This window comes from Oxyura jamaicensis, chromosome 4 (assembly GCF_011077185.1).
Source record: "Oxyura jamaicensis isolate SHBP4307 breed ruddy duck chromosome 4, BPBGC_Ojam_1.0, whole genome shotgun sequence".
In the NCBI taxonomy this organism is placed as follows: Eukaryota; Metazoa; Chordata; class Aves; order Anseriformes; family Anatidae; genus Oxyura; species Oxyura jamaicensis.
Window position 1 is genome coordinate 72,771,642 of NC_048896.1, and position 26,899 is coordinate 72,798,540.

At 38.3% G+C, this 26,899-nt stretch overlaps 1 protein-coding gene across 1 annotated transcript; it reads left to right on the forward strand.

The window, feature by feature from the left end:
• TMEM156 (transmembrane protein 156) lies at positions 1-25,876 on the forward strand. Its single transcript, XM_035325024.1, has 8 exons — positions 1-133; positions 3,793-4,074; positions 5,594-5,854; positions 6,939-7,046; positions 10,140-10,244; positions 16,305-16,409; positions 22,185-22,240; positions 24,517-25,876. Exons 1-7 carry the CDS (start codon positions 34-36, stop codon positions 22,187-22,189), a joined length of 966 nt encoding a protein of 321 aa, XP_035180915.1. The 5' UTR covers positions 1-33; the 3' UTR covers positions 22,190-22,240; positions 24,517-25,876.
• Positions 25,877-26,899: the final 1,023 nt, after the last annotated feature.

Sequence of the window (26,899 nt, forward strand, 5' to 3'; positions counted from 1 at the left end):
CACCACTATGCTAGATGGGAGAGCTTCAGTGGCATGTGCTTGATTTTGAGAAAATCAGAACTCTTCAGATTAGTACTAGGAGTACTTACCATGTTTATTTTATGCTTACCTGAATTTTTCAAAATCCATGAAGGTGAGTGATCAGCTTTTAAAAGAGACTTTATTTATTCTAAACTCTGATTGTAGTTGAAAAGTTGACATGTGCTTTCCTGAAAGTGGTGGCTATGATATGGACTCATATGGACATACATATGGACTTTGTAAAACATATAGATTGTTTTCTTTAGATTTTTAACCAAAGAGTTAATTCTATGTGTTAATTTGGAAGGAGTTTGCCATTCATTTATGTACATAGCAAAAATTTTGTAACTATTTCCATGCAACTGTACTTTTACTATCTTCAGCATGAAGGTAGTATTTAAAATGCTTATATTCTTCCATGGCAGCTACTCATGTCTTAAAAATAACTTTTTTGAAATCCCTGTGCTTAAATGCCTATAAATCTTTGTACAGTTACTTTCTTGTGTGAGATAGTGTTTATGCAAGAGATATGCAGTGGTAGCATGATAAAAAAAAAATGAGTCAAATAGGTGAATTTAGTGAAGCAAATCTTTTAACCCAAATCCCAAATAAACATTGGTGACCCTAAAGGTCAATGCGGTATTTAGGATGAATGCAAAATCTATGTGTATAAGCAATGCATTCAGTGCTTTCTTAAAAATTCATAAATAAATTAATATTAAAATAGTTTTGTCACAGCTGTTCCTAAGTAAGCTTTTGTATGAGATAAATCTAATAATAAAAATAATCCCCTTGCCAAATGGTGTGTGTTCCTAGACATCATTAAATTATTTATGAAGCATAATTTTCTGCAAGCAAATTAGTGTCAAACCATGCCCAGATTAGGTTACTTACATCTACATTTTTATTTTCATTCACCAAAAAAATGTAATCGTGATACTAGCTAGAATATAATTTATAGATATTTATAGATAATAGAAGATAATTTATAGATATTTATAGATAATATAGATATTTATAGATAATTATTTATAAATAATTATTTGTAGATAATATTTATAGATAATATCAACACACTTGATAAGATGTCATAAGTTTCAAATGTTATAAAAACAATCATACGGTTTAAGATGTTGGAACAACTCATGTTTTAACTCCACTCAGAAGTAACCAAAGTGCTTGCTAACAGAGACCACACAAATAAACAAAGGCCTGAATATTACCAGAAGAAAACATTGATATTACTGTCAAACATTAAAGAGTAATTGCATTTTTTCCATGATATTTGCCCCAGATTATCCTTGGAGTTGCTTTATGCTGCATGCAATAGCATGATCATTGCAGTTCTGATATTGATGTGTGTTTTTAATCACATTATGTCTAAAGTAAGATGTATATGAGCAGAGTGGAGTACAGAATTATATTTGGAAAATCACGATCATAGTCATATTTTGGATGTTCTGAAAACTTATGACTGTATTACAATGTCTGAATTACGTGAGGAAGTAAACATGCTGAGCAATTTAATTCGAAAATTCCAAGGAAATTTGCGTTTCTGCTTCACTGAAAATCTTCTGTTGGAAACTGCTTTTAATTCATATTTTGTAGCAAGCCTAAAATGTACAGAATTCCATTGCTGTAGGTGTTTCAGATTTCTGTCTACCACATGAGGTCGTGGACATTACTTCGCCACACAAATTTGTTGTCAGAAATCTTCTCTGAGATGTGAAATATAGTCACTGTACCTTCCTCTACAGGTGATTCCTAAATGAGTGGTTGAGACCTAATCCCATAGGCTTTTCTAAAATCACACTGAAGCTGTGGGTGCTTCAGGTTTTTAATATAACATAAGTAAAACTTAGATTTTTTTTTTTTTTTCAGAAATGTTGGGGAAAATGAATTTCCAGAAAAACAAGCCTTTAAAAATTTATCAAAAAGAATACAGTTCAGCACTGCCAAGAGTGAAAAGTTTCTTTTAAATTTGTAAAGCAACCCACCAGTTTTGGTCTCTGAAATTTTAAACTAAGTTGCTTTAGAACAGGAACTTGTTGTTTTGGAGCCTGATGCTCTCAGTCCCAGTCCTGTACAGTTCGCTGGACTGTTTCTCCTATAAACTCTCAGTTATGCATTCCCAAAGTTGTACAGAAGGCTTTGTATCTGCCATATTATGGGATGGCTGCCATTTCTGTAAGGAAGTGATAAAAATGTAATTTTATACAAAAGGCTAGGCAGCTCTTGAGCCTGTTTGCTCATGTAGAGCATGTCATGCAAAATGGAGCGACCACTGATAGACCCGTGTCACTGTCACTGCACAGTCACTGGATTCACGTGTCCCGGTACAAATTCCTCAGTGAAAGGGGCACGGCAGGGAATTGCTATTAGTTGACCCTGAAAGCTGCAGCAGTGGTTTTAGACTTGTTGCCCAGATGCCCATGCCTTGCCAGGAGGGTAGAGTAAGTATTTTTCTTCTGTTGCTGGCTCATCTCCATGTAGGATCGCTGCCCAAAACACCTCCTTCAGCTGGAAGAATTGGGTCTCAGGAGCCTGCTTTGCTCCAGGTTGTGACAGTCAGATCAAAAACATTTGGGGGAAAATATTTTGACTTTCCTAAGGGAAAGATCACAGCCTAGGTTTTCTCTTACCTACACATGCTATATTTTACATTTCAATGTTTTATGAGTTTATGATACTCTAATGTGGTGTAAGTAAAACAAAGGTAACTGACTGTGGTGCTGGATTTTGGATTTTATTTCTGAATTCTGCCCAAAATCCCTCACTGAACTGTTTCTGAGGCAAGTCCGCTACAGTGTGAGCACAGATGGCTGTTGAAACTGTCAGATTGCAGCTGAGTACTGGAGCAATCAAAGGCTGCTTTCCTGCCTATACATAAGGATTTATGAACATATTATCCCAATTACTCATAATGAGTGGTAGATGCAAAATTTCCTCTTCAGAGATGCAAAGGTAATACCAGAATTGGAAGCTCAGCCATAAAACTATGGGTTAGTGCCACGTCAACACGAGCCTGATTATTTGTGTTCATAAATACAGATTTAATGTTGGGGTCCCAAAAGTTTCTTACTCTTAAATTTCTTTCATACCGAAAAAATAGTTCAAGGTTAACTCAAGTAAAAATACATGATTCACACAATAAAGCCTTACTTTAATGTGGAGGACAGCTAAAATAGCACTCGTTAATAAAGAATACTGTGTGTTTTTTGTTATTTGCTAGAATTGCGTTAATGTGCTCCAGCTGCAGTAATTTGATACTGAAACTCAACTAACAGTAAAATTGGTTATAATTAAGTTTCGTGATTGAATATCAGAGAGCAGGAAGGGTGTGGTTGGACAAAGCAGCAGCATTTCTCTGTAGTTTCTATGTAAGGTTTCAATGTCCCCGAAGAGAAAGTTTTCATCCTCATTATAGCTCTTTTGCAGCATGATCACACTGGTGTATGGCAACTGCACAGTTCTAGGGCTCTGTTTCCCTTTTCAAACACAAACGGTTTCATCTTCTCTTCAAGCACAATGAAATCCAAACAACTTTGAAACAGGAATGAGACTAGAGATGACCACAAATGCAAGTTAGTACTTCAAGATATTCCTTGTAATTCAGCAATGCATTCACTATGCTGCTGTAATTCTCAAGAAAAAAAAATGCATTTCATTGTATTATGGTTAAAGGATATGTTGTTACGTGATACGTAAACGCACATACTTATCTATGCCCTCTGTGAAGGTTTTGCTAATACGGTACTCTTTGTTTTTCAGCTAACACTATCATTGTATCGTGCACGGATACCTGTTCATCAAGTAACACCACTTTTCCACTTTGCACTTTTAATAATTCTTGCAGAAGATCACTGCAACAAAGAAGAGAAAACCAAACTATCTTACTGAAGACCATTGTAAATCATTCCAGTTTCCAAAATATTCCATGTATTTGCCAATCCTCTAGTAGGGAACAACAATCACATACTAAATACTCAGAATGTGAATCCAACAGAGATGTGGATGTTGATCATCAAGGATCAGGAGTGGTAACTAAAAAAAGTAAGTAGGAAAAGCATAATACTTCATTTGGAAGTAGTTAATTGCAGCATAAAATGCATGGTTTTGTTTGGTATTTGAAAGAAAATGGTAACACGGTGCTGGTTCTCTATGGGCTTTGCAAGTTCTATGAACATTGTTGGGCTTTTGTTGTTGTTGTCCGTAATAGCTTTTCTTTGCATTGCTACAAAATGTAGGTTTTATGCCAGATTCTCAGCAGAAAAACATAGGTAGCAAAATACCAATTTGTTCTCTTTGAGGATCTTATGTAAAACCATGTGTGTGAGGGAGAGTTCATTGTCTTCAGGGGGATTTGTATTGGTTTGCAAGCAGGGTGCTGCGAGAAAAGAGTGCCTTATCCAGGAGCCACCTGGAATATTTCTGTTGCAAATCTGACCTCCGCCATCTGGTTTTTATGAGCACTCTTATATCTCTATCTTTATTCTTTAATTCTTGCTGGGTTTTCTAAAATATTTCATTTATTTATAAAGAGTTGTAGTTTCTGATGGGTTTTCTTGAAAAATTTGCTTTTAAATGTCATTGTGGAACTCTGCTTGTTGATGGCTGATATGATGAAAACAAGTATCTGAAGAACTAAATCAAAGATGGTAACAGTCTAGGTAGCAGCTACACAAGAAATAAAAGAACTAAAACAACATTTTTTCTGCTTATAGCCTGTGATCTCCACAACTGTTCAGCATCAAAAATGGCCTTACCTGTTCTATAGAAGGCAGTACTGAGTAAGGACTGGCCCAGCAATATGAAGAAGCAACAACCACAGCTTTTCAGAACAGTAGCAGCATATTCCTTCTGTGCCTTATGTATCTGGAAATTTGGGGGAGAGGATGCTTCTGAATTTTTCTTTCCTAACATTGTCAGCAACAGGGGCAAGAGGCCAAGTCCTGGGTATAAGAAATGCAATTCTGTCCAAACTGCATCACTTTAGTAAAAAGTAGCTGTCTTTCCAAGTGTGGAGAACACCAATGCAGAAAATATGTGGACAATCTCTATTTTCATTTATACCTATACGACTCTTAACACAACTGACACAGTCTCACCTAAATGTATTTGTTAATATTCTGTGAGTCTCACAGTTTGTGGTTTGAAATGGAACAAAACCCTTCTGCGACCGATAGCACAGAGGCTAGAAGTACACTTCAGATGTCTAGCATCATACAGCTTTTCCTGTTGTTTCTCTTTATAGCCCAATTTTTGTCTTTGTTAGCTTTGACAACAGCTGACAAAGCAACAAAAATCTTAAAAACTTTTAATCTGGTAGTAAAGCAGAAAAAAAAAAAAGGCTATAATTTGCTAAGGAAATGTATTTTGTGTAGATAATCAATACTCCTTGGTTCTGTTCATAATGATTTTACATTTTATCCTGTTGTCCATTTTTATCATAGTAATGTAAAAAAATACTATTTGTTTTCACAAATGAGACAGAAAAATTATTTTATCACTCCTCCTGAGAGTTGTCTTTCTTTGTCTGTCATTATATAACAGTTTTTGTTTTAATTTGTAGTTCCAAAAGAAAAAGGCTCATTGGAAGAGCAAGCAGAAGATGTTATTTATTTTTACAAATATTTTAATTTCACTATACTTCATGCAAATGAAGAAGTAGAGGATAGTATCTTCTATATGCTGGAAATCCGCATCAACAACTCTACAGTCAGAGGAAGAAATGCAGCTGAGGAATACCTAAATCACTCCTGTCTAGCGGCAATGATCAACGACCAAAATGACTGTATAAATATTTCACTGCAGCTGGAGTCTTACGTGGAATGTAAGTTACAAAGGAGAGTCAGAAGGGAAATCAAACTCGGAAACAATTTGAATGTTTGAGAAAATCTCCAGTAGGTAGTTCTTTGCTTTCAGAAACCATTTGAAAGTATTTCACAACAAAACAATGCAATTTTGATCATCCCATAGAAAAAGACCATCTTTAGTAGTCACCTAACAGTTATCCATAGTCAACTGTTTTGCTCTGCTTTTATTTTCCCTAGAAGCTAGACAGAAAAACGTGTCTGTACATTCCTTTTTTTTTTTTTTCCCTCCACTTAATAATGACAGACTTACAAAATGCATGTTTGAAAAAATCTAGAATTACTTTTTTTTTACTCTTCACTCCCCCATATTAGCATAACCCTGTTGTCTTGGAGGTAAATTAAACAATTTCAGAATTTCAGTTAACTTCGGAGCTAGAAGAACCAGAAGACAGGTTTGACTTTTCCTAATGTCTTGCTGCAATATCCCATGTTCAGCCTGACTTAAAAGAGAAATATTCAACTGAGCTAGGCTTAGTTTTCCCAGAGGACAAACCATCAGCTTTTTAAGTTTCACTTTGTGCTGCAGGAGATTGCCTGACCACAATCAGGGCTTCAGGTACATATATGCAACACTTCCCATCAGGGAATTGGTGAATTATATTACATTCATTTAGTTTTATATGGCAAATACATTTTGTGCTGTAACTTTGATGGAAATGAATAAGTGTTTTTGAGTTGGCTAAAGCAGTGTAAAATAATTCCAGGGAAAATCCTATTGAAGAGAGGGCAGCTTATGTCTTGTTTTTTGTTTGTTTATTTCTGTGTTCTTAATAAGTAGACCTAGCTATGATATTAGTATAGTTTTTAACTTCTTCAGACATGGAGAGATAGATACAGATGAAAATGAAACTAAATTCTGGGTAGAAAACTCAATTGCAAACAACAAAGCAGGCTGAAAGACAAAGGCACTACCTTCTGTTTTGTTTAAATTTTCATCTGTGGAGATAGGCATAGTCAAAAAAACTATGAAGACAAATTATTCTGCTTTTTTCTGTCAGTATTTTCTTGCTTTATTTAATCTCTCCTACTTTTTCTGGACAGATCCAATGTGTATGGCGAAGATCATTTGGCTCAGTATGATTCTAGTCATTATTGTGTTTACTATTTCAATTGTCATCTACAAAATAGTTCATGAAAACGGACAAAACTGTAAGTAACAAAAAGTTAATCTCCACAAATTTAAATTTCTACACAATGAAAAATTTACTATAAGGAAGCTGTTGATTACGAATGTGGTTCAGACAACAGTATTTTAATTGCAATATGATAGGAGTTTCTTACAGAGGAACTGGAATACTCAGATGATTGATGCTATCCCCTTTCACCTTTGAATTGTGGATGCAAATCCAAGCTTGTTGGTGGTGAATGAAGGATGTGTTTTTTTGACAGATGCTTGGTGGCCTATGATCTTTAGTCCAATGAACTTCTGGTTTCAGAGTCATTTCAGTAGATAAAAAGATTACAGTTGAGCCTTGGTGAAGGTCTTAAGCAGAAATGCCAATGACCAATAGCAATAGATAGAAATACCCTTTCCTTCCTGAAGATGATTCATCTAGGTCATGGTCAAGAAAAATTATGGGTTAGATATGAGGAGATAGACACTCAGCTGTCTGTCCTAAAAACTGGTCATCTGAATTCACAGTGGGGGTGCAATGCCACGCAGGTCAAACAAGCGGTGCCTTCTCAGTCGCAGAGCTGAATTAAGCTCAGATAACGTTTCTGCTCTGTGCTGTTATTTAAGCAAATAAAATAATGCTGTGAGTTCTGAAACAGCACTATTTGACTACTCCAAGTGATTAAAAAAGTAACTTTGCTATGGAAGAACTTGTCCTTACTACAGAGACTGAAACAACTGTTTGTGCATAATGCATTCACCACCCAAAACAGGCTCTTCCTATGCAATTCGCTTGGAATAGAGGCTGAAATCAGGGTTTACAGTATTTCTTCTAGCAATATACAAGGGAGAAAGCAACAATAGAAGTGTAGGACTACCCTAAGCATAAAAGAGACTGTTGAGCAATCAAGATAAAGTCCTCTGTGCAAAAAAACAGTGCAGAAAATTGACCTTGTCAGCTGCTGATCTTCATTTTTCATCAGAAGTCAGAGGTAGGTGGTACAGGGAGCAAACTCCCTTTTGTCAATGTGAAATGAGTGTTACTTAATCTGCTACCTGGGATAATAGCTTTCGGACGCTTTTCACAGCAATTTCCTGAGACTTTCTGCCCGTTTCAGCCCTGAGTGGGTAGAAAGCCTCTGGAGAACCAGCGTTTAGTTGCTATTACCAGACAGCTGTCCATTCATCTTGTAGTCCTGAGCTGCAGAACAGAGACCTTCGTCACAGGGGTAATGAAAAAATGATAAGCTACATCCACTCCTGTGATCATCCTAATTGTATCCACAAGCAGTTTTGTAATGAAAGAGCAATAAAAGTTTAGATTTTGTCATAACTGAACAGAAGGCAGAAGGATGCCTACACTCAAGATGTTTCTGTGATTTTTTAAAAATATAAATATTTTATGCATTTATTTTTAATCAATTAAGTGAAACAGTTGCTTAAAATGACGTATCTGTTGCATCCCCCTCCAAATAACAAAAGAAACTCCTTATCAGATTATCTCGATCGAAATGCATGATCTTTTACCTATTGCTGGAACAAAAGTCTGAATCCTATTTTATGTACATAAACAGTAAAATAGGTCTTTATAAATGGGCCAGTAACTATTCTAGTTTGAAGGACTTTTACTTGCAATTTGAAAAGCTACCATAAATGTCATGAGCGAGATTTTCTATGCTTTGATTCATAACATCTCATTTTTAATGCAGAACCATTAGTATTCATGATTAATGATTTTACTACCTTTATTCTTAAACATCATTTTTCTATTAAATGCAAGTTTTTCAGAATTGTTGTGGACACAGGCAGGGAGGAAAAGACGCTCCTTTTGGGCTTCTGATTTCTGATTTACCTCTAGAGTAAGTTTTCTGTTAATAGAGGAATAGTATTTTCATTACTTAAATTTACAATATATAACATCATACACAAGAGTAATATCTTACTGGCAAAAAGATAAGCACATAAAATTAGATTCAAGGGTTTTATTTCTTGTACGTATATATTCATTAAAAGTCTACAAAATAATTTTTTTTTTTTTTTTTTTTTTTTTCCTGTGGTGCCTAAAGAGTCTGACAGAATATTACTATGTGCCTAAAACAGCTGCTTAGAATTTTTACAGTCATAATTCAGTTAGTAGTTTTTCTCTCAATTTCTGAGCACTAGCGAAAACTGGGAAGAAATATGGAATTATTCATTTCCTCTTGAGACCTTCCAAGACTTTCTGCTAGGCAGACTCTGAGACTCTCTGAAACTTTAATGAAGTTATTTCCAAGAGTGCATAAAATAAAATATCCAAATAAACTTTGAGGAAGTTACAAGTGATCCATGACAAAGAGCTAAATTAGAAATTAGTCCTTTTGCCTTTACTCTTCCACTCTTGTCTTACAGCCAGTTCTAGAGCTTCTTTTGACATTAACTGTTAGAGCACATACTTAAGGCTTCAGCATATTAGTTCTCACCTGGGTATTCATAAAAACGTCATGACCTAAATAATGCTAATTTAATGAATTTTTAAAGATTCTCAAAAGGAAAAAAAAAAAAACAGTTCTGTTGTGTAGAAGTGGGGCACGTATGCTGTCAGAAGCTGAGTCTTGAGCTGCTCTCACTGTAGAAGAGTGCCATGGAGAGAGCGGCAGGATGATGGAAAGCACTGGGTGCTGAGGACAGTCAGAGGTGTTCAACCCAGCTCTATCTTCTCTCGGTGGTGTGGAGCTTGTTCCTGTACTGTGCTCCCAAAGATGAACACCACACACTTGCAAAGAGGCTGTCAGTTTTCTAGGGTGCCAGTACACTTCATCCTTGCAATTCCACCATCAGAAGCATGATTCCAAACCTGTACCAGAGCATGCACGGTTACTTTTTTCTATAATCTTCCAAAGTCTACTTAAGTTACATGCTATAGAGAAGGAAAGAAGAATTTGAAAAGGGCAAACATGAAACCATAAAATGTAATTGGGAAAAATACAAAACATCTGACCCTAGGTTTCTTCCAGACCTTACTTCAGAACCTTCCTGTTTCTTCATGGAAAGTGTTAAACAATTTAGGCATAAGGCCTGTACCGGCTTTCCTTCTAATGAGTGCTGTCTGTATTTCTATAGCTGAAGATATCTCATTTTGTTTAAAACAGATGGTAAACACAGAGGAGCAGCAGCAGTTTATACTATTCAAAGCAAAAAAGATTCCAGACATGCAATAACAACCATTTCTGCTAATAAAATTCATCTTTTTCCTGGTAAGTAGTATAAAAGTGAAATAAAAACCTAACAAATTGTGAAGTCTGGAGAGTTCAAGAAAGGCCTTTTAAGACTTTCCTGTCAAGGGATGCTTCAGTTTTGTTTCAGAGTTACCTTGATCCTACACAAATTTGATCTGGCTTATGTTACAAATACATATTTCTATTGGAAATAAATATTTCTCACAGTGAAACTCTACAAAGACTTATGTATGTGGGAATGCTTCTTCCAGTCTTCCAAATGTTTTGCATTAAGGACTTTGCTGTTGTTTTCTTTTACCTCCTTTTAAGTTTTGGTGATCTTGTGTGCCACATTTGAAATCTGGCAGCTGAGTGCTTTGTGTGTGTCAGAAAAGTGTACACAAATATACACACATACATGTATGCTCTAAGTGTTTTTGGCTTGACAAAATCTGCTAGCAAAGAATGGAATGTACAGGTGTGGACTCAGGGAATGTCTCTGCTGGCATTTAGTAGACTATTCCTAGAAAAAAAAATCCCAACAAACTACAATTTAATAATTTCAGATAGGTATTAAAATGTGATCTTCTGAGAGTACAATGTGGCTAGCCCAGATAAATTAAGAGGCATGGCTAAACTCCAAGTTTTGGGTGCAGAAATTAGAATTTGATCATAAATCTATGGGTGAGGGGAAATTAGCAGATAGACCTCTGAATGTTACTGATATTGCCAGAAAATTCATATGCTTCAATATGGATTCTGGGTTCACAAAGGGAGCTCTGGCTTTTTAAATATTAACATGAACATGAAGAATAATAGCTCTGAATGGAAAAACAAACAAACAAACAAAAACAAAACAAAAACTCCCTCCAAAATAAGAACAACTACAAAGCCAGTAAATGAAATAAATGGTTTTAAATTTGTCTAAGTTTGCCTATTTTGCTTCTTGTCTGGTCAGTTCCTTGAGAATTAGAGGAGACTTGATAATTTCTCTCTACTACTCAATAACTCACAGCATTTCAGTTTTACCTAGAAAAGGGTGAATAGCTAGCTCCATGTCTGTCTGAACTCTCCTGGGAGTAAAATTTATGCTCCTCAGTTTTAGAGGCTACCTCTAAGATTTTATTTAAGGTTTAAGATATTTATGAGCTCATTATTTTCATCCCCCAGGAAAGGAATTATCTCTCTGCCACCTTTTGTCTTTAGTAGCTTCACTAAGACATAACTGTTTTATCAGCATGTTCACAATGACATCTTTAATGTTGTATATCCAAAGGCATTTTTGATGATGAAGTTTTATGGAAATTCAAATCTAGTTTTACTGTGCTGAAGAGAACAGGAATCACATATTGGTTTGTTTTTCTTACTTGTGTGTTCCTCCCACTTCAACCTATCAATTTAACCCAGAAAGATGCTTAGTTTTAACTGCAAAAATGGGCCTTATTCTAATCTGATATTCATTGATTTCACACATCATAGTTCTGATCAATCCAGTCAATTTTCTGATTTATACTAATATAATTTAAAGTAGAATCAAGACCGTAAGAAAAATGTTTACATTTTTTCCAGTTCCTAAGTTGAAGATTTGCTACTGTGATAGTGGATTATAAACAGCAGTAGATTACTTGTTCAACTGCCCTTGATAATATTGTAATTATCGTTAGTGTACAGCTTGGAATCTCTGAACACAACATTGAGGTGCTCTGAAGACAATAAAACCATCCTGGAAACCCTGCAATGAGGATAAATAACTGTATATATAAGTGAATGTGACAGTATCTCATATAGATGAAAAGATGTACAGATGCTTCTCAAAAGTTAGTCAAAGTTCAGAAAGTATAAGGAAAGAAAAAGAAGGAAACCTCCACTTTGAGAATGAGAATGTTTTCCTACAAAGACTTAGTAAATTAGTGGCTTAATATTACTGTGATCCTACAAATAGATAATTTACAGCATGTATGCTGGTCTTGTGAAACTGTTGGTGCCTCTACATCCACAAATTATTATCATCCAGTCTAGTTGCCTTTTATCCAAGGAGGAAAAATCTACAGTAAATTCTTTAGGGTTAGATTACAATTACAACCTTCCAACTCAGAAATTCATGGTACTATGAACAATTAGGCACATACAGTGGAGACGGAAGCTTTAAAACATTCTGGTCATAAACTTCGGCTGTATCATGTCTGTGCTGTTAAGCTAAAAAAAAAAAGTGTGTGAGAGAGCATGTACAGAGCTGTACAGTGCATGTTTTCTAGACTTTAGATCTGTTTCTGCCATTACATTTGTGTAAAATAATCCTTTGAGTGGTTTGAATTGACAAAACACAGTTGCCCTTTAGTGCAGCCACAAGAGAAGGGAAAGAGAACAGGATGATTTTTCATCAGTGCAAGAAATAATGTCTTGAAGCAGCTGACCTGTATTTCCAGACACAGAGCATTTTCATATCAAATAGGACTTGCTAGTAGTAGTTTGTGGAAAATAAACCAAAGGTGAAAAATCTATTCCTTCTTTGTGTTCATCACAGAGAATGTCAGGGAGATTCCCACATCAGAGGCTTTTATTGCAAGGCTTTCTTTTCTCAAACTGAAGAGGCAGTTGAAGAGGTTTTGGAACAACTTAATGAATTAATAATAGCACTTATAAGGACTAGATAGTATTCCCCAAAGTGTTTTAAAAGAACTCAGAAATTGCTAGACTGTCACGTATAGCTCACTTCTCAAATCACCTTGGTTCCAGTGAAATGGAAGGTAGCTCTACTTACACTGCTCTTTTCCTTAACCCATTTTCCTTAAACCTCTTAAATACCCTTTCCACTACTAGGAACTGATTAAGTATAGCTATTCTCATATGACTATCCTAAAAAAATGAACTCCTGGGGACATGGCACATGTTGGGAGCAGGCCAGTGTCTATGAACTATGCATTACACTGTTCAAAAAAAAAAAAAAAAAAAAAATGTTGCACAAGAAAGACAAATTGCATAAATTAGGGCTTTTGGTACCTATGATGAATCTGCCTAGCAGGGTCTTTTCATACAGGAAGTTTCATTAATGTAAGTATGTGGGTTATAAGATGCAGTGTGAATTTATATTGCTACAAGTTTACCACTATAAATTCTATCTAGACCTTATTTCTGTAGCATAAAAATGACATTCCGTATTTATTTTTGTCCTGTTTTGAAAGCAGCATAAGGTCTGTTGGAAAAAAACCTGCTCCCACTCCTATTCTAGAATGGGACTGTGCAGACACGCAATCGTATTGTTAATATCATGTTACTACTCTATAGTCTATGTGAGACATAACCTTAGTTCTGACATAATGCCTTCTATATTGCTGAAATTGTGTATTACTTCTCTCGTTTTCAGCAACACTCCATTGGCTCAAAGTAATAATTTGGTTCATTGTGTTTTGGGATACAAATACAAGATTCCCTGACTCGTCTGGCTCACAGTAATGCAAAGTTAATTCTGATGTATTTGAGTATGTTTTCTTCTGATTATATTATGATGCTCTTGGCTTTCAACCGTATCAAATTAATATTCATACTGCATTTGCTGGAACAGATTTTGAACATATCCTAGTCATGGTATCGAGTATTCCGAAGACTATATTTGTTGAAACACTAACATATTTAACTGAGATTTCAATAGACTGTGAATTACAAGATGTATTTTTATTTTCGTATCTATGCTACTTATCTGGAATCTTAGACTTACTTATACTTTTTCTCTAATGAAAATGAATTTAGCCCAGAGTCAGCAAATGTGCACAGCACCTGGCTACTCTGTGGCCTGCTGAGTTCTCTATTAGCAAAGACGTGAGCTGGGGTTTTGGCCTCAAGCCCCAGCAGCAATGGATGTGTTCTCACAGAGCACCAGCCGTTCCCGATACAGCAGCCACCCGTCCCTGTGGGTTGGGCTGGGGCAGACGGTCAGCAGTTGGTACGGCTTTTGTTACTGGAGAGGTGTTTTGTGTTTCTCCTAGGGGAAAGGTTGATTTTGAGTGTCTGGTTTGACTCAGTTGGTTCAGGCTAAGAGAAATGCAGAAGTAGAAAAATAGCTTAGAGGCTGGAAGCAAAGGGAAATAGCTACAGTTCTTAGATACAGAAATTTTGGACTTTCCAGTAACATGAAAAGTGGGGTAGCTTGTTTAAAACACTTTAAATTGCTAAAAGACCTGCAGCCACTAAGCAATAGGGTGAGAATTTCATAACTCATCCTGAAAGAAGAACATTACAGGATCACAGTGACAACCAGGACTCAGAGAATAAAACCTCAGGGTTTCTGGCCTGCCGTTGTTTTCTGGACTGTTCAGACTTCATGACATCCATAACATCTGATATAAGTGCGCTTGACAACTATAATTTGCACATAAGAAACAATAAGACAAATTTCCCCTTGGTCATTTGAGTTCCTTTATTTTCTTCTGTGCTACCCTATTAAAATAATAGTTCCTTGCCTACAAGATTAGAAGTGGGCCAAATTCTGCCATATCTTGATGTATTGCTACAGCTTCAGGTTAGTTTGCAGGTTGGAAATAGGCCCAGTCCCTGTCTCAGCAGTGTCAGGGCTGGCATCTCAATGAATTCAGACTTGGTCCTCCTTGTGTTCTATGACACCTTCTCTTTTTAGCAAAGAGGACAGGCAGGATGCATCCTCTACAGCACCAAATATGTGCAAAGCCAAGAAAAGAGAAATTTGTTTAATCTTGGCTAAGTGAAACATCCCATATTTTATTCCAATCCTTCCTAGTTAGTTCTTGACATAGCTGTGTAGTTGTCTCTGCCTCTGCAACGTAGACGAATAATGCTGAGAAAAGCAAAGCTTGTCACGGTGTTCAATACTCAGCACAGATGTACGTGTTTCTAAGATGCAATGTTTCCAGAGAAAAATGTGAAGGCTAATTACCACTTTGGGTCTTTTGCTGTTTCTGAAGGGAGAATAAAAATTATAGGAGACAGGTAGTTTTAGGGAGCTTTTTATAGCCCCTGTATGCTTTCAGTAGAGCACTGATATGTGAGGGGCCACTTCTCTGCTCCGTTTGCATGCATGCAGAGCAGCCTTATACACGGGCTCCAAAGGGAATATCAGCCTACGTTCCCATTCTCTTCAGGTTCAGCCTGAGGGTGGAATATGACCCACTGCTATTTTTAAACCTACCCCAGTTTTGTTTCAACTTTGTCTTTCATACTCAGCTGCTTAATTACCAAGATCCAAACCCCACTTTTTAATTGCATTGGTAAAGGAGAGAAACCCAGTTGATATCGAAAGTGGAGAAAGAATACAGCTAAATATAAACGGCACGGTTCTTCCTCTTGTTATGAACTCAGTAGAAATCTGTTTGTAGGTTACAGAAGTTATGGATGGTGAGGGACAGGGTGGACCTTGATTCAAAATGCTGTCTTCTGATGTAGTTCTTTGAAAAATGCATTGCATTGAAGCATCATTAGCCTGGCAACTCTGCTTCCGTGTTTCCTTACATGTATCCCAGCAAGACACCATGTCGCTGTCTGCGTGTCAGCATGCTAACAGCATCACCACATCTCTGCCTGTTTCTGAAGCGCGTGCTCCCGTCTCTGTTAAGCACTGTACGACGCCCAGTTACTCTCCCTGCGTGTAGGGCAAGTTATCTGAGGCACACAGTCTGGGCTGTCCTTCTGTGAGAATGAATCGGGAAGTTCACACTCTGAATTTCACTTGGTTCTGCTTAATTGGCCACCTGTAGATTTTCGTGTTCTGGGAGACCCATAGTTACCCCCATATTTGCATGCTTTTGAGTTTTCACTACCAGTAAACTTTTCAAGAGCAATTTAGTGGCCTACCCTCAAGCTGTTTTCCATGAAGACTTAGGATCAATGTGTTGTAGTCTGGGTAGTGCCAAGAGGAAGCAAAATACCAGAACGTGCTTAGTACTTGCAGGACTCCCAGACGTGTATCTGCATCTATAGGCACTGAAATGCCATTGAAGAACTGGCTGTGCACCTCTGTCTCGCATTCAGATAGCTCTCAGTGATCTTCAAACCTGCATATTCAAAGCATAACACTCTGCAGATGTATTTGTTGTTTAGCAGTGTGGATAAAAATATTTTACCTTTTCCTAGTGAAGGCCAATGAACAACAGGTTCCACTTACTGCACAGGCCAGGAAGGTACTGCCCATAATTCCTGAACAAGAACATTGCCATCCGAGTGCATCAGCTGTAGAAGGTAAGTAAATTCCTTGCAACTGTCAGATTTTTTTGTTTGTTTAGCTTCATATTTTCAGAATTAGGGGTAAGCAATATCTGCTCAAAATAAATTATTACTTCTTCTAGCCAAATATATGTAATGACAAACTGGAAAATGTGTTTTGTGAAAGCTAGATGGCAAGAAAACAAAATCAATTTTCCTTCTGGTACCAAGAGTGATCTATAGACTAATCTGTTAGCCTTTCACACCCTGAGTGCCCCTTAAGGCAGCCCTGCTAATTCTGACGCTATTTTTCTGGTGTAGAACATCGAGTCCTAGACTTCAGCGTTGCACTGACATTTGTTTCTGACAAGAGCAGAAGAAAGAAGCAATTTTCAGATGATCTCTGGAGAGAATCATGTGTTTGAAATAAATAGTTAGCTGGTAAAATTCACAAAATAAAAGAAAATAATTGCTCTGTTATTACACCAGCCAGAATAAGTGACAAGAATTCGGTTTCAGCTTGGAACTAAAACTAGCATGCCACTTCTAACTTTCTCCAGCCATACTGTACTCCAGTAAGTGTTTCAGGAAGTCCAGATGTAATGAAACAAGTTGGAAGAGAAATGTACAGTAAGATATACCTCTTCCTGGCAATACTTGTAATGCCTAGAAGTGGATTACACAAATGAGTGATACAGACTAATTTATCAGTTGCATACTTGGGGTTATGGCTATTTGCATAGATTTATATTACTGCTCATGGTGAGTTTTTAGGTTAAAAGCATAAGAAGTCCTTCTCTACTTATATTTAAACTGGATGGAGTTTTATTGAAAATGCGGTATCGTATCATACTACTATCATACTTAATGTGTTAAAAAAGTCAGTGTACGGTGTGGTTTTTGTGCCTCCCGTGGACCCATGAGCAGTGAGGTTGTATGTTGACAGCAGAGCTAAAGAAGCAATTTGGAACAGAATTGTTGGCAAAAGGTGAGGTACTTTCACAATAAATTAATCATTGAGCTAGGCTATTGTTTGGTTTCTGAGAGAGACTAGCTGTGTTACAGGACAGCATATTATCATAATTAAAAATGCTGACAACTTTTTAATGGCACCCATCCATAGATCTTACGAAGACTTGCAAAGATGGAAAATTGGCATTGTTACCATCCTGAAATGAGGCTATCGGGAGGCAGAGAAAGATAACTTGACTTGGGAAGTCAGTGACATAGGCAACAGCAGTTCTCAGATCATCTGTGTTCATCTGTTTGCCGTTTGGATGTCATCAGCTTTCTCAGAGCCCCATCAACCTTTCTGTAAGACACCTTCCTTTCTTAGGGCCTTCTCCCATCCACTTCAGTATGAGCCCTCTTCTTTTTCTGATAGGCGTCAACCATCTTGCAGGTAATCTCTTCCTGGGCCCCCGTCTGCCATGTACCTGCCCGCCTTAATTGTTCCCTGTGAAGACAGGCAGCATTTACTCTTGGGTTAGAAATAGATATTTCTGAGGTTGCAATAGCATGTATTACTGAGGGGGTGGGTGCTCAGCAGCGTGCAGTGCCTTCATTTATCCTGTACAGTGGTTAAGCAGTAGCAAACTATGTCCGTCCAGGATATTGGCTTCACCAAAACTCATCTTTTATAAGCAGGAAGCAAAACACTGTGCATTTGCTTGTGTGCTCCATTTCCATGCAAATTTAACTTCTGTGTTCCTGGAAATAAGAGTAACCATTCAGACTGACCTGCTAGTACTCCTTAAGCTGTTATTGTATTGTATGTTATGTGTTAAAGGGTAAAAAGGAGAGATGGAGCAGCTTTGCAGATTTTTTGATTGCTCTGTGAGGTAATATATGAAATTCAGGACATTCTGGGATGAAGTAATCCATTTGCTTAACTCTGGGCCTGTCACTGAAAGATTAGGTGCCTTGAGAACCCCCAGATACCTTGTTCCAGTGCTGTGCTGTACTGAAGCAGGCTTGTTTTCCTGGGCATAACACAATCTTCCTGTCAGAATCGCTGCTGGCCGTGAGGTGAAATGGATGTGATGCTTGGGGTTGATGCTTGATAGTATTTTAATGTTACGTGACATTGTGTGGAAAGATTATTAAAGGGTGTGGCTGGAGAAGGTCTAAATTGTGCCTGGAGAGACAAGAACTTAGATCTAGATCTTGCCTTTTGTTGCAACTGGGTTTTGAATAATATTTCTCACAGGAATACCGTCTCAAAGCTAAATACTTTGCAGAACCAACAAAGGCACTTTCTGTTTAGTCTTGCTTCATTTCCTGCAAAGAAACACTTCCCCCTTCCTCCAAAAGGGTCAGATTTAGCTCCTTGCTATCTGTGTTTGTGGGTGGCTCAGTAGATAACAGCACTGCAGGGACAGCCTACAGGACAGCTTGCTGGCTGGAAGACCTTTGGGTTACTTCGTCTGTGGAAGGAGGCTGCGATCTACTTTTGCCATGAGTGCTAGGGTCATCTTTAGTGAGTCAGCCCAGGCTGCCAGCTGAGCTCTCTTTGCTTGACCAAGACATCTCGTCCTCTTCTTTGTAGAGGAGCACATTTGAAAATGCTTCAGCTGTTGAGGTGGGCTTCAGGCAAAATGCTTGTCTTTGAGTCGTGCTTTTCCTGATTTCCAGGTAGCCGAACATGTGCTCGTAGAAAACATTAACCACAGCCCAGCACAGAATGTTTATCTGATTCTTCTGAGGTTAGCTAAGCAGTAGGTGTAACAGCAGCTACACGGGGGAAGAAAAGGAAGGCTCTTTCACTGTGAGCTGGAGAACCTTGCTGGTGGCCTCAGCAATGTCCCTTAGCCTGTGGTTCATAACACATTGCCTGAAAGACTCCACTGCATTGTTTGTAGCCACAGAAAATTAGCAAGTTAAAATCCAGACTAGACAGGAGAGCAAAGCATAAGGCACATTGTTATCTCATTGGCCATTCTGCTATAGAGAAGTATTTGTCTTGCAAATAGATGGAGGCAGATGAAGAGTTGATAACACATTGCTGCTTTCTGCTGAATTTTTCTTTTAATGTCAGGAAATAGTCTTCATTTTGTTTGTTAAGGGTTCAGAAATAAACAATCCTTATTTTTAATAAACCGCTGCATTCTGTGTCTGTAAGTATTTAGGGTGAGAAATATGAAGGGACTTTTTGTGGTTCCCTATACCTCAGTGTCTCTGAGAGTTCTCAAATGAAGGTTTGCTATGATTGATTTTTCAATCGCAAGTAGCCGGTAGTTAGCCACAAACTAGACTTTACTGCTTTTAAACCTAGTAGGAAAAGACCTGATCCAAAATGTAGTGAAGGCAAGAGCGGGTCTCTCTTAGCATCATTAAACTTTGTTCATGACAAAAATATATTAAATAAAGTAAGTAAAAATAAGGGCGATCTCCTTCTGGATGCCTAACAAACAAAATGAAGACCGGCAGTGTGACAGTAACCAATGAACAGCAAGTAATGGAGCGTGCATTCCTGTGCGCACACATACCAACGAGCACAAAAATAAAAATTCAGCTAATAAAAAGTGCACCATCTTCTGTACCCATACACCTTTGGCAAAGGAGAATCTTTTCAGTAGAGGTCACTTGGATATCTCTGTGTATTTTCAGGGAAAATATTATCATTACATGTGAGTGCTGAACTTCAGAATCCCTCTCTGTTTCTGCCATCTTTCATTACACAGCCACATTTGCAACTGTCCTGGAAAAAATGAATGAGCCAAATCTCTCTTAAGACAGTTCTCTGTTTATGCACGACAGCTGTAGATGTTTTTCCTTAGTGCTGTCAAAGGGTGACATAAGAATTACTGCAGATTTCAGGGCTGCTTTTATTTAGTTAGAAAGCATGAACATTTTATTTAGGGCAAATATTTGTGTGAGGAGGTAGTGCTGTTCAGGGGACAGCCTGCGAGAATAAAACTCTGGAGACCCAACTTCTTTTTCAGTCTCTGCCCATGACTCCTCATTATTAATTGCACCGTGGTAATCACAGTTTATCCCAGCTGAAACAAAGAGACTGTGTTGTGCTTTTAACTTCTGAAGCACTACTTGCATCAACCGGTGCTTTTAACTTAAAGAGCACTACTTACATCAACTATTATTTTTAGCATCGCTAAAATGCTGTGAGATGTTTATCTGGGTCTGCTGCTTTATTTATTTATTTTTCTAAAGCGTCAGCAGCAAATATCCTCCTTGTGATAAATGGAAAGACAGAAACTCAAAGCTGCACTGCTAGCAAGAAATCTGGAAGAGCAGATCAGAAGAATAAATACTGAATTTAAGCACGAAAGCTAGGCAACTAGCTTCCTTTCCCTACAGAAATTAGCATGGCAGACCGTAGGAAGGCTAAAATTTCTGAATGCGCTGGATTCAATGGCACTTCCCTAAAACAGTGGAGGTGAAGAGTTATTGCAGTAAGGAGTAAAAGTGGGCAAGTAAGTGACAAATCACTATTCCCATTAAAACAACCCTATGTATGGTGAACAGGAAGAGCATTCAGCAAGATGATTTTGCTGGTGGTTAGCCCTGAAATCATTGTTATGTAGGGAAGCCTTTGGTTAAACTTATCCTTTGAGGCTGAAGTAAGCATGTCCCAAGGAGCAACCTCTCTCCAGTCCTGCCCTTGGTGGTGGTCTGTCCTTCCCCAGTGGTGGGGCTGAGTGCAGTCCAGGCAGACTGGTGCAGGACTTGCTGGACGTTTCCATACCACAGACACACTTCAGCTTTACAGTGATCAGGGCAGAGTAATAATCAGATGTGTTATGGCATGAAGAGTACTTGTGAGCCCTCCCCTACAGTACTTCTGTCCTCTGCCCTTTCAGGCAGCATTGTGTTCTCCAAATCAAAAGGAGCATTAAGGGATTTCATGGGTGAGTGAGGACAGAACAGAGTTCTGCCTTACTGGGGGACCTTAGAGACAGACAGAGAACTGACAGCTTTGGGATGAAGTGCTGCCACGTTATAAGGAAAGAAGAAAGAATGGAAAGAAGAAAGAAAAGAAAGAGAGAAAGAGGAAGAAGAGGAAGAAGAGAAAGAAAAATGAAAGAAAGAACAAAGAGAAGGAAAAAAGAAAGAATGAAGGAAGGAAAGAAAAAAAAAGTGAAGCAAAAAAAAGAAAGAAAAAGGAAAAGAAAAAAAAAGAAAGAAAGAAAAAGGAAGAAAGGAAAAGAAAGAAGGGAGAGAGAAAACTCCATGTCTTACAGCGAACAGTGGTGGACTTGTTGTTGTTGTTGTTGTGGTAGTAAAAACTGTCCAGTGTCATGCTCTGAGCTGCCGTTAGATCAAATTCCCACAAATTGGTCACTGTTACCTCAAACACTTTATTTAATACATCAGTCTTTTTGACAGTCAGTTCCCCAAGGACAGGATGAAATAACCTTAATGTCCTCCCTCCCATTAATTCTCTTAATAAAAGTGGTTGAGGTGTCAAAGGCTGCATAAAAGCTAATGAAAGTTCCACATCAGCAATTGCCAACAATTTTTAGTGCACTTCCCTTTGCCATCAGCACCTCCATCTCTCTTTGTAAAGAGCTTTCAGATCCTCGAATACGTAAGGTGCTTCACGTCTCTATGTTTCTTCCAGAGTGGCAGTGTAGCTGCACAGTTAAACAAGACAAGTTGGCCTCTCAGTGAATGCATAATTTAAGGCACAATCTTATCTTCAGGTGAAATGGATTATAAAATTGGAGCATAAGGTAGATGACAGGTAACTGACAGGGACAATGCACTGGGGAAGAACGTGTATGGCTGAAAGGATGAGAACCTCTTTTGCAGAAAATAGAAGAATTGATGCATCCCTTTCCTCTCTTGCAGTCTAAAAGCATGTGGACACACCACCTCCCATGTGGGCTGGTCGGCACAAGAGCTCAGTAAGTAACTGTGTATGAGCCTGACTCCCATCCAGCTACGTTCAGTCTCATTACTGCTGTCATTTTCTAAGGATGCCCTCCCCTTGCAGTGTAGAAAGTTAGTAGTACAGAGCCTGGTCTAATACCATGCTAATACCCAATTCAGTGATGATCCATCTAGGGAATTACCTGGGTTTGGGTTCAGACCCCTTCTGCCGTCCTGAAGAGGCCTCCGAATACCATCAGTACAGGATTTAGTAGGATACACAGAAAGGGCAACTAAAAATATTTTTGCTTTTCCTTACGTGATCATGGCATTACGAAAATGTTTTCCTATTTCAAAGAACGCCTCTGTGGTGTGTCTTCAAGCGAGACACCCACGCAAACAACAGAAGATAGTAATTATGCGGGGAAAACAGTGGCACTGATAGTTCGAAGCAATCGAGCAAAGGCACACAGAAAGTGTGCTTGGGAGCGAGAGCAAGATTAGTTAGGCTGATTTTGTAAATAGCACGTGTATTTGTAAAGAACAGTAGCCGTGATTTCAGATTTGTGGGATCCTTCCAGTTATCCTTTTGATGCTTTTTCTGGAAAACATCATTTGAGTTCTCAGAAGTGATAGATAGATGTGCTGTGGCTAACGTCAAACTAAAATCGGGTGTGATGATGCTGAAGGCAGAAGTTCCAACCAGCCACATCTGGATTTGCCAGTTGGACATTTTTATAAGCTGTCATTTTTTATGCTTTCATGAATTCCTGTAGATAACTATGGAAAAAGGGTTTTTGCATGCAGCTTTAAATTCTTTTGAGGCCTGCACGCAGTCTCTCAATTATATATTTATTTTTAAAATATCACAAAAGATAATTCCTCCGCTGTTCCTGCTTCCATAATAGATTCAAGTCTTAATCACACATTGAATCTAAAACTCCCCTTAGTTAGGAAACAGCTCACAGAATCAGATGGCTGAGTACATTCCAGGGTACTTGGCATGATTATTGGTCTCTGCTTAAAATGCATACCAGGATGCGTTTCATTCCAAACCAGACATTCAGAGGGCTTTGAAGGGAAGCACTCCCGCTTGCTTGCAGAACTGGACAGTAATGGGTGCTGCACAGGCTGTTTAAAACCTCTGTTCCATTAGCTGGCATCAATTTTTGATGCATTGTATCCTGCCTACACTTGTCATTTTCTAGCTCGCTTTAGCAGCTGCTGCCTCCAGTATGATTTCACAGCCAAAGAAACACTTCTTATCCCAGTTCTTATGATGTAAAGGAAAAGGGAAACAGATGTTGTTATTCGGCCCTCAGCTACACGAACTACCAGAATGGGTGACAAGCTGCATTTGCTTTTTCACTCAATGGGAGAATAAGGACTAAAGAAATGATATACTTTTTTTTTCCCCCAGCATTGTATAGTTCATTATTTCCAAATTTATCCTGCTGTAAATGGGTGTACTACATGAAATTGGGCACAGGTTTGCAAATTCTTCCTTACAGCTGGTGGTTTGGATTGTTCTATTTTTTATTATTATTATTATTATTTTTCTTTTTTAAAAAAAACTTTCATTAGGATAATTGAGCTTATTTTGGTCGAGCTGCAGTAAGACCTTTTAATACCCCAAATTTACTTCTGAACACTCTGCTGCAGATGGATCAGTTCACAAAGAGACATCCAGGAGCTGACAGAGAGTAAGAGTGTGGAAAGGAGGCAGGTGTCACACAAAACTCCTCTCCCCTCATCCACATGCTGGGAGGGAAGAAAAGAGACTGAAGCCTGCTTGTTTTTTTTTGAAAAAAAAAAAGAGATCAGTCACCGCCTACCTTTAAAGGAGAGTTCCAGAGAGCTCTGTGGAGATGGAGACACTCTGCAGAAACCAGCCTGGGACACTTCAGGGACATCCTTCCTGGCTCACTTCAGCCGAGTGTACGTGGCTAGTGCTTTAGAGGGGTGTGTGCTGCCAAGCTTCCCTGAAAGTATGGTCCAGTGTTTCTCACTCAGGTTCCTGTACCACGGTCTTGTGGGGCAGGTACCTAAAGCACCATCCTATTGGCAGGTAACATTTGTAGGCTTCTAGCCCAATCTGGAGTATATCCTCTATTTTTTCTACTACTTCATCAGTTGTTTTTATTATTATTATTATTTTTTTTTCTTCTGTGGTAGAGGGAAATTAATTACTGTAGGAGTTAAAAGAAGCATAAACTTGTGAATTACACTGCAATGACATTTAAAGTAAATTAGAAAATACTGCTTTCTAACCTTCTCTTATTTCTGATATCAATGTTTTCTTTTGTTTCAGGCGGCGCCATGTGAAATACAGTTCCAACTGCATGGAAGGAGAAACATAATACACCACAGAAGAAAGCATATCCATTTCCAGTCCGGGGAGCTCTGTTATCCATCTTTTCATCAGAATGCCAACTGTGCAGTTTAGTTGAGAAGCTTCATTTTATCTATCAGGACTACCTGGTATTAAGAAAATATGAATAATGGACAAACACATTTTGCTGTAGAATCAACTTCAGTAGGAAATTATAGATTTCCCATCTATTTTCTGTTCATTCGGGATTTAATGCTTAATCATAAGGCTGTGAGATAATCCTCGCAATAATTTATTTTTCCAGCTGGGAAGAAATTTATCTTCCCCATAGGATAAAATCCTGACTGAAGGTAGAAATGAACCTATATTTTCATGAAATGAACATCATTTTCAGCCTTTTTAGTACTCTAGGTGATTAAGATGCTTAAGAGAGAATTTCTGGCTGATGGGGAAAGCGGCCAAAGGAATAGAGAAGGAGGGAGTTCTGCAGTACATTTTAATTTCTGCAGTAAACCAGGAAGACATTCATATATTCTGCAACATCTTGGTGGATAAAGAAGAAAAAAAATGGAAAAAAATGTACATTTGGCTTCCATCCACTAAATCGTTATTGTTATTATTTTTTTTTTATAACTCATTAAGGCACCAAATGGATTTTATACGCTTTGATAAATTGCATTCCCATCTTTTGTATTAGCTTAGGTCATTAGTATTCAGACTCATTATCTCCTGGAACTTTTCCTTGCTTTCCATTTATTGCTGCTCCTCTGAGTGTAGTGGAGCTGTTTGGGCTGAGCAGGGTCCCAAACTCATTCGGTGCTAACCCATTATTTGTGGGTACAATCTGACCATAAATTACTAGGCAGAGACAGAAATTGCAGAGCTAGGACTTCAGACTCCCTTGTGCTAAATCCATCAGGATGAACAGATTGTAAACTGCCCATTGCAAATATGACATGCAGCAATTTAGCATCACGTTAATACTTCATAACCTCCATCCCTTACATTTATATAGCTTTTCCCTCCTGAAGCTTTCTGAAATTGCTTATCCAGTCATTACACTGCAGCAAGCAGTTCAGATTTAATAGGAATAGTTGTGAACATTAGCTTCTGAGTGATTTGAGACCATATGGAATTTTTAAAATTTAGTTGGATAAATCGGAAGCATTTGTTTCTATTGTTTGTTACCATCTTTTATAAAAAACAAACAATCAGACAAGGAAAATACTGTCTTTCTTGATTTGGAGGCTTTTGAGGCTTTATTGCTTGCCCACGGTAATAACTTAAGGCTTTTCAGAAATGGATTTTTTAATGCACCCTATAAAATAAACCTCTCACATATTTTTTTTTTCCTTACCTTACTGTAGAACCACACCTTACAGATGGAAGTGAAACACCTATCTCAAACCACTGTAGAACTGCTAAGGCCATTTCATGCAGTGTGTAAATGCTTCCTTCAAATGATGGCACCATCTATCACTCTTCCCCTTCAGTAATCCAGGGATCTTGGTAGTAGGGACAGCCCTGCTCCTTGTGACCCCGATTTAATTTCCTTCCTCCCGTAATTTATTTTTCTTGTTGCCTGTAACTCCCCCTTTACTTTTCCTTGGATGGCTGAACTGTCACTTTATTTCCCCGTTATCCCCCAGTTTCCCAGGTGTTTGGTCTCACTGCCTTTAAAGTTTGCACCTCCCGAGTTACCTCTGTACAACACCAAGAACAAGTAGAACCAAGAGGCTCTTCCAAGCTTTTGATCTCTGCTGAGTAGAGGTTACCGAGTCCTGCAAGCATGATCCAAGCCACAGGAAAGCACAGCTTCTCAGCCTCTCATGGGGCAGCTGCTCCAGCACTGGCTGCCCAGCCTGGTGCCCCAAGGCCTCCTTTGCTGCCCGGGCACGCTCCTGGCTCGTGCCTGACTCGCTCCTCACCAAGGCTCCAAGGTCCTTCGTAGCAGAGCTCTCCCTGGCCTCAGAGCGGTGACACCGTTCTTTCACACTGCTCACGAGGAAGCGTGATTCAAGGATGTATGTCTACAAGTTCCCTTCATTTCCCCTCCCTGTCAGCAAGGTTGTTAAGTCTCCTTTTTACAAGGGTCTGTCTTATTTTTTTTTAACTCCTGAATTATTGTACTGAAGTGTAAGAAATATTCTTTCACTCCTTGGGTAAAATATTTGAAAGATATTTCAATATTTTAAATATTTGAAAGATATTTGCAGAGCAAATGCCTTGTGCTTGTTCCTGAGTCTGTTAGGGCAGCTACTTGAGAGTCTGCAAGAGAAGCTGTGAAAGGGAGATCCAAGTGGGGAGACTCGTAAGTTCTTAGCAGACCTGTACTCAGAGACTTTTGGGGTACAGGTAATAA

What these genes read in the sequence shown, in the direction of transcription:
- TMEM156 (XM_035325024.1), top strand. Translation starts at nt 34, where the DNA reads ATGTGCTTGATTTTGAGAAAATCAGAACTCTTCAGATTAGTACTAGGA. An exon ending in AGGAGTGGTAACTAAAAAAA is followed by an intron (nt 4,075 to 5,593) that starts GTAAGTAGGAAA and finishes TTTAATTTGTAG; the next exon opens with TTCCAAAAGAAAAAGGCTCA. An exon ending in TCATGAAAACGGACAAAACT is followed by an intron (nt 7,047 to 10,139) that starts GTAAGTAACAAA and finishes TGTTTAAAACAG; the next exon opens with ATGGTAAACACAGAGGAGCA.